The sequence below is a fragment of the Rhynchophorus ferrugineus genome, unplaced genomic scaffold, assembly GCF_030347505.1.
Source record: "Rhynchophorus ferrugineus isolate W39M unplaced genomic scaffold, kcgeb_rfMv2 rfM2, whole genome shotgun sequence".
NCBI classification, from domain to species: domain Eukaryota; kingdom Metazoa; phylum Arthropoda; class Insecta; order Coleoptera; family Curculionidae; genus Rhynchophorus; species Rhynchophorus ferrugineus.
The window spans coordinates 46,971,137-46,986,284 of NW_027472581.1; the positions used below are offsets into that span (position 1 = coordinate 46,971,137).

Consider the following 15,148-nt stretch of genomic DNA (forward strand, 5'->3'; position numbering starts at 1 on the left):
GAAAATTGAAGGTCACATTTTGTACGAACAGTTTTTTAAGTTATCAGAGATATCTATTCGTAAATATATGAAGCATCATTTCATAAACACCTATTTAGTGGTTTTGATACTTTTATAGAGTACCAAACATTACAATATCAAAGTTTCTTGGAGGAAAATTAAAAAAATCAATATCATTATATCAGTAGAGTACTATTAGCAACTATTTCCACACGTTTTCATATGATGGGAAAGTTCCAAAAGGAGGAAAATGGCTACGACGCTAAGAAAAAGGAGTTCTATGACTGACGACGGAAAGTGGATCTACTACGATTATCTTTTGCTTGGCTACCACGCGATTTCGATATGCCGCAGAATTGCGAAAATAGGTCACTGATCCATTAGTTTTCCTACCTTTTTAGACTCTAGTATTTTTTACATCATACTCGCGGGTTACTCCCGCTATTTGACAAATCTAAACATCATGGCTGTTCTGTAGTTTTTTTTTCGAGGATCGTCGTTAACAATCTTTTAGCTTTTCGGGAATTTAGAAAATTAGCAACGTTATTAAGAACGTTTCATATATAAATTTGTATCCTCTTTAATCACTCCTTTTAAAGAATATACCTATTGTAAATAATTTGTCCTCTTTTAGAAATAGAAAACTTTGTCCTGACTGCCTAAAACTTCTTAAAATCTAATGTTCATAAAGATAATTTAGTTTTTTCTGAGATTGTTATGTAACTGGTTGGTATCACAGAGCCTATAAGGGTTCCAGAGGTGCTTAATTCCGATATTACTTCGTCAAAAAGTTCCTTTTAAAATAATTTAAAAAGTGTATCCTTAAATATATCTCTCAGACATGTGATTAGTTTACAATCCACATGTTCCAGCTGCTATACAAAACCAAGCTCTCACTTCTTGTCTCGTGACAAGACCTGTCCAAAATCCACAAAATATCCGCATTGTTTATCAAACGAAAGTCCCGCAAAGCATATCCACAACATCCCTAATCTGTATATCTTTGCGTAATTCATCGGCCTTTCTAAACATCTCCCCAAACCATCATTTTCGAATATTGATTTTCTAAAATCCTTACACACGCAATTTACTTCATATAATTCTTGACCTGTTACACAATTCTAGTCGAACTCCCTAATCTCGATTCAGCATGTCAACTTAACAATCCTGCATGATCAGTTTTCACGGATTTATCAGCATCAATATATTTTATTCCGCAAGAACAGATTCTGAACTTCCTTACGTCTAGAACTAATAAAAAAAAAGCGTATACTTGGTCAGAACATTTAATTGAAGGTGTGATTGATGTAACAGGTGAATTGAAAAGTCCCCGGCCTGACACCTAGATAGCGCTATTAGAATTAAATCCATATTTTTTTTAGTTAGCCCTAACCCTCAAAAGATGTGTGTATAAATTTGACAGCTGTCGGATCATTAGTTTGTGAATTATAGCATTTTGAGTGAAGCAACTTTTGTTATTGTGAAAAAAATGGATAAAAAGTAATTTCGCGTGTTGATAAAATATTGCTTTTTGAATGGGAAAAATACAGTCGAAGCAATAATTTGGCTTGATGCTGAATTTCCGAACACTTCCCCAGGAAGATCAACCATCAAGGATTGGTATGCTAAGTTTAGACGTGGTGAAATGAGCACCAAAGACGGTAAACGCAGTGGACGCCCAAAAGAGATTGTTACCGACGAAAACATTTAAAAAATCAAGAAAATGATTTTGAGTGATCATAAATTGAAATTGAATGAAATAGCAGACACTAAAGATATCTACTGAACGTATACATCATATCATTCATGAATATTTGGGTATGAGAAAGCTTTGAGCAGAGTGGGTGCCACGTGAGCTCACTTTTGACCAAAAACAACGACGAGTTGATGATTCGGAGCAGTGTTTGAAGATGATCAAGCGTAATAAACCCGAGTTTTTGCGTCGATATGTGACAATGGATGAACCATGGCTCCATCATTTCACTCCGAAGTCCAATCGAGTCATCCGAGTGGACTACTCACGATGAACCCTCTCCAAAGCGTGGGAAAACGCAGCAGTCGGCTGGCAAGGTTATGGCGTCTGTATTTTGATATGCGCATGGAATAATTTTCAGCGACTACCTTGACAAAGGAATTTCCTATTTAATTTACTTTTTATTTTTAGTTAGCCCTAACCCTCCAAAGATGTGTGTATAAATTTGACAGCTGTCGGATCATTAGTTTATGAATTATAACATTTTGAGTGAAGCAACTTTTGTTATTGTGAAAAAAATGGATAAAAAGGAATTTTGCGTGTTGATAAAATATTGCTTTTTGAAGGGGAAAAATACAGTCGAAGCAAAAATTTGGCTTGATGCTGAGTTTCCGGACACTTCCCCAGGAAGATCAACCATCAAGGATTGGTATGCTAAGTTTAAAAGTGGTGAAATGAGCACCAAAGATGGTAAACGCAGTGGACGCCGAAAAAAGATTGTTACCGACGAAAACATTTCAAAAATCCAGAAAATTATTTTGAGTGACCGTAAATTGAAATTGACTAATTTACAAAATAAATATACTAATTACTAATAAAAAATAAATACTAATAAAAAAACTAATTTTGCAAAAAAAATGCGTTTTACTATGGTAGCTCGAGGACTTCAATTGACCTGTTAAGTTGTAATTTAACATTTTTATTTCATTCATATTGTATAGTTCTGGACATGCTTCGCAGAAAATCTCTTATACTTCATTACCAAACTGAATGCAATTCTCCCTGAACAGTATTAGTAATTCCGTCACTTAATTAGAACCTTTTTTTAGGTTGAATATAAGATTCGTTATGTACCAGTTAATTCTTACATTCATATTCTCTGCCATTCTTCTACAGCTCTTCTATATACTGTGTAACATGCTTTATATTGAATGTGTTAATTTAGCCTTCCGAATTTTACAGTAAAATTGCACACATCTTCTATATCCTAGGATCGAATCTCGCTGGGACTAAAGGTTCTTGTAAGTTTATAAAATGAAAAAGAATAGTGTTCGTTAAAATTGAGTGTTTTAACTCGCTAAATAATACGACTATAAATAAATAAATTAATAAGGAATATATTTAAACAAATATTTTAAGCACTGGCCAACGCGCTTCCAGCTGTAACTCTTATACGGTAATTATTCGTCATGTCGTTGTTAAAACATAATTAAAGTTATTTAATTTTAAGCTGTGTTATCTAAGATTTTGTAATACTTTCGATTATTCCAGTATTGTTAGAATTATTAAAGTTATAAGAAATTTGGATAAAATACTATTAAGACTAGTATGGTCATGTAAAGTTTTATTTTACATTTTTTGCAGAGAAAATGAACTAATGTGTCCGCTTTATCGGAAGGTAATATATAGTATATAACTATGAAAGAAAAACGCGACATATATAAACATTTCAACCCAACATAGATTAACAAAATCCGAGAATAACCAGAATCGTCAGTTTTCTTTGCTTTAAGTTGATTTGATGTCCGATGAAGAAAAATAAAAAAAGGTAAATTATTCTTGCTTAAAGACTGTTATTAATTGATATGGTTCTGGAAGAATAGTATATAATTGTACTAGAGGTAATTCTAAAGGCTGTTAAGAATTTTCTGTAAATTTTAGTGACATTAACTTGCAGGTGATAAATACATTAATTTGCGTATCAAAAGTTAAAATGAATGTTCCATAAAACATTAACAATTATAAAAAAGTTTCATAGAATTCTAATTTCTCATTTGTTGGTGAGTCGTTAGTTCCCGGTTGGACATAAAACAAAGTAGAAAGCCATAGAAGACAAACTGAAGATGCAATGGCGAGATTGAAGAGTGAAATAAATAAACAAAAAACAACGCAATTTTATTTAAAAATTTAGGTAAAGAAATTATTCTTTTAATCAGCCTGGTGTCTCTATTGTTTTTGAAATATATATTTTACGTGACAAATGTGGTTAAAAGATAAGGACTGTATAAATACATAAATGAAGTAATGTAGGAGTTAAAATGAAAGTAACTGTATAATTTGCATAGATGGAACACATAAGATAAATAGAACAAATTATGAATTATTAACAGTACTTTTGTAAACATTTTAAAGTATTGATAAATATTAAGGTGTTCAATGATTAATGTAATAAGATATGTGACTACATGACATTTGATTCTTTGAACATTTTATCAGTTATTTTGATTATTCACTAGTTTTGCAGTTTTGAAAGATCAATAGTTAATTTAATCATTGTAAAGACATTCTATTAATATATATTTCTAAATTATAAAGAATAAATTATTTAATTGTGTTATAGGCCTCAGTTTCGGCGATCACCTCTTCATTCGACGAAAATTTTTTCCAACCGAGCATTCTTTTGAGATCTGAAAACAGTAAATAGGAAATTCCCTTTTCAAGGTAGTCAATTAAAATTATTCCATGCGCATACCAAAATACAGACGCCATAACCTTGCCAGCCGACTGCTGCGTTTTCCCACGCTTTGGAGAGGGTTCATCATGAGCAATCCACTCGGATGACTCGATCAGACTTCGGAGTGAAATGATGGAGCCATGTTTCATCCATTGTCAGATATCGAAGCAAAAACTCGGGTTTATTACGCTTGATCATCTTCAAACACTGCTCCGAATCATCAACTCGTCGTTGTTTTTGGTCAAAAGTGAGCTCACGTGGCGCCCACTTTGCCCAAAGCTTTCTCATACCCAAATATTCGTGAATGATATGATGTATACGTTCTGTAGATATCTTTAGTGTCTGCTATTTTATTCAATTTCAATTTACGGTCACTCAAAATCATTTTGCAGATTTGTTAAATGTTTTCGTCGGTAACAAGCTCTTTTGGGCATCCACTGCATTCACCGTCTTCGGTGCTCATTTCACCACGTCTAAACTTGCATACCAATCCTTGATGGTTGATTCTCCTGGGGAAGTGCCCAGAAACTCGGCATTAAGCCAAGTTTTTGCTTCAACTGTATTTTTTTTACCTTCAAAAAGCAATATTTTATCAACACGCGAAATTTCTTTTTATCAATTTTGTTCACAATAACAAAAGTTGCTTCACTCAAAATTCTATAATTCACAAACTAATGATCCGACAGCTGTCAAGTTTATACACGCATCATTGAGGGTTGGTGCTAACTAAAACTCATATGGATTTAGTTCCAGTAACGCCATCTATGTGTCAGGTCGGGGACTTTTCGATTGACCTGTTATGTTTATAACAGAAAAGTAAAGAAAGATCATGTATACTTATATTTAATGCTCTGAAGTTGTTACAGTTCTGAAAATAATCTTACTTATGATACTTTGTTAATTATCGAGAGTTAATGAAAAATAGATTTAGTTAAATGAAATTTTAAAAATATTAGTGAGTATTAGTTCCTGAAATAGTAGGGTAGTTGCATATATTTTAATACGTTTCAATATACAGACATTTATTATTTTAATTAATAATAAGTATCAAATAAATTTCTGATCTTATATATACTTATATATACTTAATATACTGTGAAAACAAGTTTTAGTAACATATCATTTTTAAATTAGTTCTTTTACTCTATTATGAGAGAAACATGATTAATTTAATACGTTGTGATCGAATTTCGACCAAGGGCTATCACTACTTATAACTTAATAACGTTATTTCTGATAACAGTAATGTCGTATTTCTCATGTTTTTCAAGGTCTACATACTTCTTATATATTAATAAACACACTAGTTATCGAATATTAAAAGATGAAATAAAATAAAAGGAAAGATATGTAATTAGTTAAAACAAGTAAATACTGCTATTGTCATTTTGGTATTTCCGATTGTCCCAATGTCGTAACTAGAAACCTTGCGTGGTCATTATTCTCCATAGGCACTAAAGATAATGTCACCGATCTAAATTGAAATGTTAGTATTGAAGAAGTCAATTAAGTAGATTTGCGTGTGTTCGTGTTTACTTATAATTTCATTTGTGGGTCGGTTCAGCGTAACTTTCCTTATACATTCTATCATTATCTATTTATTTATAAAATATATTTCGACTGGATAATTTTAAACAGCATTACATTTAAGGTAAGGCCTGTGTTCTTGTTTAGTTACTTATAATTTCATTTATGGGTCAGTTCGGTGTAAATTTCCTTAGACATTCTATAATTTATTTTATCATTCATCACCATTTATCTATCGACTATATAATTTAAAAAAACAGGATTGCATTTAAGGTAAATTTTTTAATAATTAATTTTTAGTAAATTTAATAGTGGATTACCCAGAAATTATCTTGTATATATAGTGTATATTGTATATGTTCCAAAAATGTTACCTACCTAATATAGTAGATGAAATATTTCTAAGATGTTCATGTTATATGCTTATATGCATTTTGATCAGCGATATGTATTATGAGTGAAAAACTTAAGTATCAATATGAACATCTGTTAACTACCTAACATAGTTGTTAAATTTTATAGCTTTCACATCTCTTCTAAAAACATTACAGTTACACATTTAGTGTTATAGAGTTATTCGGTATACAGACGCCAATCATCGAAATGTTGATGCTTGATCCAATTGTATCGAAGATAATAATTTGCAGTACTTATTGGACAAAGTCCCATCTCTAACATCACTAACAGTATCAATCAACTATTTCAAGATTTTCCACATGAATTGACTGAAAATACCATTTAGACCAGAAATAGACTAGTTTTCTATGACATATTGTGACTGATAATGAAAAATGGACATACTACAATCCCAAGCGTAAAAAGTCATAGGCTAGTGTAGGAGAGCCATTCACATCGACACCAAACTTTTGTGAAGTATTCACCTTTACAGTTCTAATGAGAAATTCTACTGCACCCAGCATATTTCTTATTTATACCATTTCTTCAGATGCAACATGACATAGGGTTTCGAATAGTTGAAGAGGTGCAAAAACGAACCATTCACTGTTTTTTTCGACAAGCAAAAATCTTTCTTTCGACATGCTATCGTCATATCGCCATAAAAATTTGGAACAACTAATAGGAAATGATGAAAAATATGTTTATTAACCAATACCAATTTTTCTCAATAATGCCTTTTTAAATTGAAAAATAATCAGAATACATGCAAGCGTCTAGTAATTAACTCATTAATATTTAACAAAGTAATAAATACCGAAAAAGAACTTTTTGCAAATGTTCTAAAAATAATAACCTCTTGCTATGTACAAAAATGTGTTTTTTAGACAAACATATTTAGACAATATGGTAAATGGCAATGCTTCGATTCAACGCTTTCAATTTTTTAAGAAGTCTCCAAAGACGTCCTTTTTTTGACAAGCTTTTGATCGCTGATACAATTTTTATATTGCAGATTCTACATGTCCCAAGTTTAACCCACCAAGTTGTCATTTTTTGTTGTCAACTTTTGGAAAGAGACTTTTTAATGATTGCTTCGTCAGTATTGCCACGTCCTATACGTTGGCCAAATCTTCTAGATTTGTTATAATGAATCCATGTCTCATCGCACGTAACAATTCAATCAATAAATGGAATTAAAAGATAATCAAAAACTGCAAGATGCACTATTTATATCATTAAAGTCAATTCAATTAGAAAATGTTAAAGAAGCACGAAGAAATGAACCGACTTAATGCCTACCTAAACCTATTCATCTATTTACAATATTATGTTAACCACTACCAACTGATCAGTTTGAAGTCGGTGCCGAACCCTCACGTTATATTAATTTATATGGATTTGTTTTGTTGGTAATTTAATTTTATATATATGTCACAAAGTTATATTATTATTTTTGTAAAAACGGTAAAAAAAAATCAACCAAAATAACACAGCTGCTTAAACAGCTCAAATTAGTGAAGTAAAGTTGTTTCAATCAATTAAATATATTACTAATTAATTAATTATAAATAAATAAGCCAGATTTAGCTCCTTCTGATTCTTCTCATACTTAACTTTCTATTGTCGAAAACGATTTTCATAAATCGAAGAGATAATATCTGCCGTGGAGAACTTTTGGGTGTTCTAAAAAACCACTACATTTATGCGATCCAAAAACTTTTTGGAGAATTTGAATACGTTGTATTGAAGTTGAAGTAAACTTTTTTTCGAAAATTTACAGTTCATTTTCTTTTCAAATTTCAAATTTATAAGCCTAATATAATACTATTACACTATAGGCTAATTATAATATAAAGATGGAACGAGAATTATCCAGAAAACAATTCCAAATTCCAAAAAAATTAAATTATGATGATGAAATTGTCTTGCAAAGGTCATAAAATGCAATTCAAAACACATGAATTACTTTTTCACATATCGATGTGAATTTAATTTTTTCACCAGAATTATGTTAAAGCACTAATTTTTACCAAAAATTGATTTAATATGGTCAATTGGAAGTAAAATCAAACCACATGAAAAATTCAATATTCAAAAAATCAAATATTCAAAATCCATGACAACATATATGTAAATGCTTAAATAAAAAAAATCTTACCACACATATTCATCAATTCATTCCAATTAACACCGATCAAATGCTATATTAATGTATACTATATATAAACTGATTGAGCAGAATTTTTATGAAAATGCCGTAAATAAATATCAAAAGATATGCTATTTTTCCAATATTGAAGTAAAAATGTACATTCTGTTACTCACTCAGCAAAATACAAAAAGTTCATAATGGATAACCGTAATTCGGATATTATCTTAACCAGTACTTGATTGATATAAAACATAAATAATATTTAATTTATTTAGAAGTATTAGTTTCCAGAAATGTTATACCAAAACCACATTTTTTAAATTTCTTAGTCTTACATACTACTGAAATTCATGGGCTTACCAGTTATGTATTCTAAGCCTAAAATATCGAATACATAAAATTCAACATATCTTAAAATAATTGACTTTTATATTTTAAAATTGTATAATAAGTTGAAAAAATATTTCAGCAAGGACGACTTAAATCTGACGAAGTTGGTCTATTTTTAAAAACATTTGTTATGTAAAAAAGAAAAATTCATTCAAATTATTTCTTCAACGTAATATGAAATGCCAACTATATGTCAAAGGTCACAAATATATGTATCTGAATTTAAAAATTATATTCGACCTATAGACGAAAATATAATGTAGGAATTAGCGATTTGTCAATTTAATTGATAATTAAGACAAATAAAATAATTGTATCTTTTTCAGGTAAGTTGTATAGTTTTTTAAAAGAAATGTATATTTCAAAATAATTGTTTTTCGCTGCCAAATTTTTTGTTTTTGGAACGTTGCTCCGGGGTATTTGTTAATGTTTATATAAACAGAATGATTTTCTCGATCACGCCAGTAACTAAGATGGATAAGGATCTCTCGTCAATTAGTAGACTTCACAGATTACAAAATATTAATAACCAATCATAGTCTATCAGTCTAGAATAATCGATGAAAAGTCCGTGGTTCTGAGCCTTGAACACTAGATCAAGTCATTAAAAAATACAATAATTATAAGTTATTCTATAAACAATTATCTTTTTTGATATTTTTATACCTACTATATTTTAAAATTATTAGTCTATATCCAATGGAGATAAACCCTAGTTAGTAAAAAAGAGACTCGAAAATATAAGACAAAAATACTGGGGAGGGGTAATATTTCCTATTTGAATGGTTTCATTTTGTTTGGACTTTTCTCCTCCACAAAATACACTGATTAAATTTGCCACTAATGTTGTGATTAGCTCAACTCAAAAGTTTCTACCCTTGGGACTTTTATTGTTGAAGCAATATGTTACAAATCAAAAATCAAAAACAAACTGATAAAGGGAATTTTCATCGTTGTTTATCATTATCAAGGCTTTTCATTGCACCGTTTGCTCAGTTAGAGATGATTTTCACAAATATCATGACTTTCACTGGCATTTTTTAAAATGTGTTAAAATAGTTGCTTAACAACAGCTGAACAGCGAGGTTGATTATTGAAAGAGACAACTAAATACTGTATATGTATGTAATATGTATTAAAAACGTTACTAATTAATTGCATATTTTACAGCTAACAAGAATACCTATTTTTGCAAATATTTCATTCTTCTAAATATATTTACAAAGACACTGTTTTGTTAGAATGCAATTGTTATCTACCATGCATCATACTTCCACCATAGCTGCGGTCAACTATTTTGTAAACAGGGACAAATTTAATTTTTGCGGTCATTAGAAAGATATATCCCAATAAATACTTTTAAAAGAAACAACCCATTGTTTTAGTTGTGAATATTACTTCAACCAAGCAACAGTCATTATATTGCTCTATAGTATTTATAAAATATATTTCATTATAATTCACAGCACTGATACGTTTTTTTTTCAGATGTGTCCGATATCAGGATTTATGCAGCTTCTAATTGTGATATTTACTATACTATTGGCATGTCATGCTGTTGTGGTCAAAAGTCTAATAACCATATCATTTAATCCAAAAAATGTAACTCTTGTTATGTCTGATATGGTAAATATCCAGTATAATGTTACTGGAGAAGGTAATTTTTCAAAACTCATTATATAAAAATTATAGTGTTTGTATTTTTAATTTCAGTTGATAAGGAGTGTTATTTCTACAGTGAAAACCCTCACATAGCTTATGTGGAAAAAGATATTTTAATAAAACAACCAGGGAATGGATCATTTAATATAACAGGAAATTTTTTAGGTACATAACGTATTTATTCTTAGAAACTCTTAAATTATATATAAAAAATCATTTAAATCTCTGTTATAATAATAGTTATTAAAAAGTACTGTATATAACATATACGACTAGCATTCACTAAATTAACATATTACTTAATTATTTTAGGTCAGACTGTAATATCTTGTAGATATGATTCTGGAATTAAAGCCACTGACAGTGGCGTCGAAGTTAAATGTGTGAGAAAGCAACGTCTCGTTGATCGTATATTTACAGCATCTACAGCCACTTTAGTAGCATTTATTTATATTAATTTTGGCTGCGTTATTCAATGGGCTAAAATGAAACAATTAATTAAAAATCCTGTTGGTCCAAGTATTGGCCTTTTTGGTCAATTTGTTATTATGCCATTGGTAAGGTGAAATATATAACTGTTTCAAAAATATCATAATTATTTAATGTTTTTTAGCTCAGTTATGCCGTTGGTTATGTGCTCTTCCCCGATAATGCTGAAATGCGCCTCGGTATGTTTTTTACTGGAGTGTCTCCAGCTGGTGGTGCATCGAACATTTGGACTGCTATATTAGATGGGAATATTGAGCTATCTATTTTAATGACAACGATAAGTACTCTTGCAGCGTTTCTAATGATGCCATTATGGCTGTTTACATTAGGAAAAACTATTTTTAAAGATGCTGATTTAGAGGTAAATCATCATATAATGTCATTAAGTGTATAACATATTTTTTATTATCATTTTTAGGTCCCTTATGCTCATATATCTAGTTTTGTCTTTGCTTTAATAGTACCATTAATCATAGGATATTTGATAAACAGATACCTAAAAAAGACTGGAGCTTTCCTAGGTAGAATTTTAAAAGGATTCTCATCGCTTTTGATCATTTTTATTATTATTTTTGCCATTGTATCGAATTTGTATCTATTCGAATTATTTTCTTGGAGGGTAAGCTTCATATTATAACACATTTTTTTTCTACATGGAAACATCTTTAGCTACATGTTTTGTCTTTTGATTTTTTTATAGATTGAACAATTTATAGGCTATATCAATTCAGTCCGTTTTCACTGTTTATCTCTAAGAAAGAAACAATATTCAAGTTTATTATGAATATAAAAAATATCAACAAGAAATTGTATTTCGACTAAAATTTATCAAAATATCGACCCTACCGTTAATGTATGAGTCAATATAATAGATATAATCAAATTGGAAATAAAAAAATATATACAATTTTCAGATAAAATAACCACGTGCAGTAACGATTGATTTGCAAACCATGTTAATGCCAGGGTTATTCAACTACTGGCTAGTGTGGTATAAAAATAAATTTTTAAAGTAACCATAAAAAATAATTGTGAACACACATATGTACCAGTGCAATGACACTGATCTCAGTCTAATTAAATAATAGGATAATAAATATCCCTTATAGTTTCACAATATTACACCTGCATTAGCAGAAATTGAGTGTAACTAAATAAGTATTTATTATTGTTGTTTTGCTCATACATTATTATCCAGAATTTATTACAATGGTCAAGAACTAGTTTTAAAAATCGACATTATAATCGTTTATATACGAAATGGAGACCAACTCAACTAAAAACACTTTTATGATAAATTTTAAGGCCGCTTACATATACTACAAGGCAGTTTTTTGAAGTAGTATGACTTCCACCTTCTGTTGATATCAAATCACATTATTATAGAACTCGCATTTATTTTACACCACCGGCTTGATTGGCGCTGTAGTCAAAGCGAGAGAGCGATCGTTCTACTATTGCAATAGTCGCGGATTCGAGTCCTGCTGCGGCATTCAGACATACTTTAAGCAGTAGTTCCAGTCCAGGGTACTTTAAAATATGATAAAAGAAATTACTTTGTACCACTACTGATATATGTGAATGAACAGCATAAAAATTAATTGGAATTTGACAGTTAAAAATTACTATACAGATAGATAATGTGACTCAGTATGTGGCAAACTTGATATTTGTCGATGAAACAATTTCAGTTAAAACATGTTCATAATAGTAAATATTATATATTTATTAACATGACAATACATTAATTTTATATACAACTAATATAGGTCTTTTGTTATATATAATAAGATAACTGTATTGTTGCTTCCTCCCTGTGTTATTTCATTTAGTATTAATTTCATTGGTAAAACATGGATTTTTAAATTATTATTTTTTAGATCATTCTCGCTGGTATGGGTCTCCCATGGCTGGGATATTTGTTTGCATATGTTCTAGCCAAAGTGTTAAAACAACCTGAACAAAATACACTTGCTATAGCCATTGAAACCGGCATTCAAAATACTGGTATAGCTATTTATTTATTAAGATTTACATTACAACCTCTTCAAGCTGATCTAACAACAGTTATTCCTGTAGCTGTAGCAATTATGACTCCATTCCCATTAACTTTATTGTATATCTTCAAAAAAATAAAACAACGGTAAGTTATTAATCATAAAATATTAGTTTAGTTAGCAGTTTTATTAGTTTAGTTAGAAGATGACTAAAGCTATGATTTACTTATATTAGAACAAGGAATTAATTTCTATCAGTGCCATCTGTTAACCATGATTTTAATGGTATTATTTGTTATTATTATTTAATTAATATATTTTTACTAGTCGTTTCCGTCTAACCTACAATTTGTCTTTATGATAACTTAAATCTAGGTATATAACTAGGAGGACCCACCGGCCCTAACTCAGTCTTTGGTGAAATAATGTTTATACGTGTCACTGCTGAGTTTTTTAATATATGCACCTCACTACACAACACTACACAAGATCAGATGGTTTGATTATTTTGAGTCTGTGTCCTGTTCTGGTGATATCCAAAAGTTGCAATATTTCAATATTAGTATGAAAATGGAGTCTTTCCTCATGCTCCCTTGCAATTCTCTTGATTTCTTAACGGACTGTGGGTATCTGAAGGTCTCGATGTAGGTAATCAGTCCTATAGTATTTGGGTGCACCCACAATACCTCTCAGGACTTTGTTCTGAAAAATTTGTATTTTATTTATTACTCTTTGCAGAACATATGATAGCAATTTATTATGTACTGATAATTGTGATTTTCTTCCAATTAGCCAGTACATTTTCCTATATTTCAATTCCAGTTCTTTTCTTTTCTTCTGTATATATTCATTCCAGCGAAGTTTTGCATCGAGATTCATTCGGAGATATTTAGCGTTGTTGCTACATAGAATGACATTGTTATTTAATGTTATTGGTGCTTGTATGGTCTGTTTATAGGTGAACTGCACATGTACAGATTTACTTTCATTAATTCTTATTTTCCAAGCTTGTATCCAATTATTTATATTGTCACTTGCCTGTTGTAATTTTCGTTAGGCTTCTTGACTATTGTCTCAGACAGCTATAATCGCAGTATCATCAGCAAATGTAGCCATCGTAATATTCTCCATTTGTGGTATATCACAAGTGTAGAGTAGATAAAGCATTGGTCCCAGTACACTTCCTTGTGGTACACCTGCTTTAGCTTCTTTTATTGTAGAGTAAGCTTCTTCTTGTTTGACTCTAAACATTCTGGTTGTAATTTATGATTTTAATAGTTCGGTGTGTTGTTTTGGTAGCATTTTCTGTAGTTTATGAACAAGGCCTTCATGCCAAACCTTATTGAAGGCTTGTGCTACATCTAAGAATATAGCTGAGCATACATTTTGCCTTTCGTAGGCTTTTTCAATAACATCTGTTATTCTGTGGATCTGGTCAATTGTTGAGTGCTTGTTAATAAACCCAAACTGGTCTGTTGCTTTTATTCTTTTCAAGAGGAATTTTTCAAAAACCTTAGATATTACTGGCAGCAGTGATATAGGTCTATAGGCTTTTATTTCGTTTGGTGACATCCCAGGTTTTGGGATCATTATAATTTCCGCCATCTTCCAAATGTCTGGGACATGTTTTAATCTAAATGCTGTATTGATCAACTTGGTAAGTTTTATAATTCCCTTTCTTGGTAGTTTTTGAAGTAATTCTTCTGTTATTAAATCGTAGCCTGTTGATGTCCTGGGGTTAATGTCAGTTTTAATAACTTTAGTTAACTCTTTTGGCGTGACTAATTCAATCATCGAATTTTCTTCCACTTTTATATAGTTGAATATTATGACAGGTCTGGGGTTTTCTCTTGATCAGCCGGCCAATAAGTTGGTTTTCCAGTTGACATGTAACTACATCTCAGTTCAGTAGCTGCGTTATGCATTATTGATCCCCATCTTGTATTTTTTGCATTAAAATCACCTCCAATTATAAATTTTTCTCCCAGGTTGCTTAGGACATTCAAATAATTGTCCTTTTTTTATTGTTTCTTGGAGGACAATAAATTGCGGCTATTGTTACCTTGTATCTGCTTGATTTAATAATTACTGCTGTTACCTGATTT

General features: G+C 30.5%; 1 protein-coding gene across 3 annotated transcripts in view; it reads left to right on the forward strand.

The window, feature by feature from the left end:
* LOC143191045 (putative sodium-dependent transporter YocS) overlaps nucleotides 1-15,148 on the forward strand; it is a 30,679-nt gene that overhangs the window by 12,528 nt on the left and 3,003 nt on the right. For 2 of the 3 annotated variants that reach the window (XM_076395699.1, XM_076395696.1), the window contains exons 2-7: nucleotides 10,384-10,552; nucleotides 10,609-10,722; nucleotides 10,870-11,114; nucleotides 11,171-11,407; nucleotides 11,465-11,665; nucleotides 12,927-13,189. In XM_076395699.1, coding sequence (XP_076251814.1) covers nucleotides 10,384-10,552; nucleotides 10,609-10,722; nucleotides 10,870-11,114; nucleotides 11,171-11,407; nucleotides 11,465-11,665; nucleotides 12,927-13,189 — 1,229 coding nt within the window. Of the gene's footprint in view, nucleotides 1-10,220; nucleotides 10,328-10,383; nucleotides 10,553-10,608; nucleotides 10,723-10,869; nucleotides 11,115-11,170; nucleotides 11,408-11,464; nucleotides 11,666-12,926; nucleotides 13,190-15,148 lie in introns of those variants that run through there. The other variant, XM_076395698.1, reaches the window with a different exon arrangement.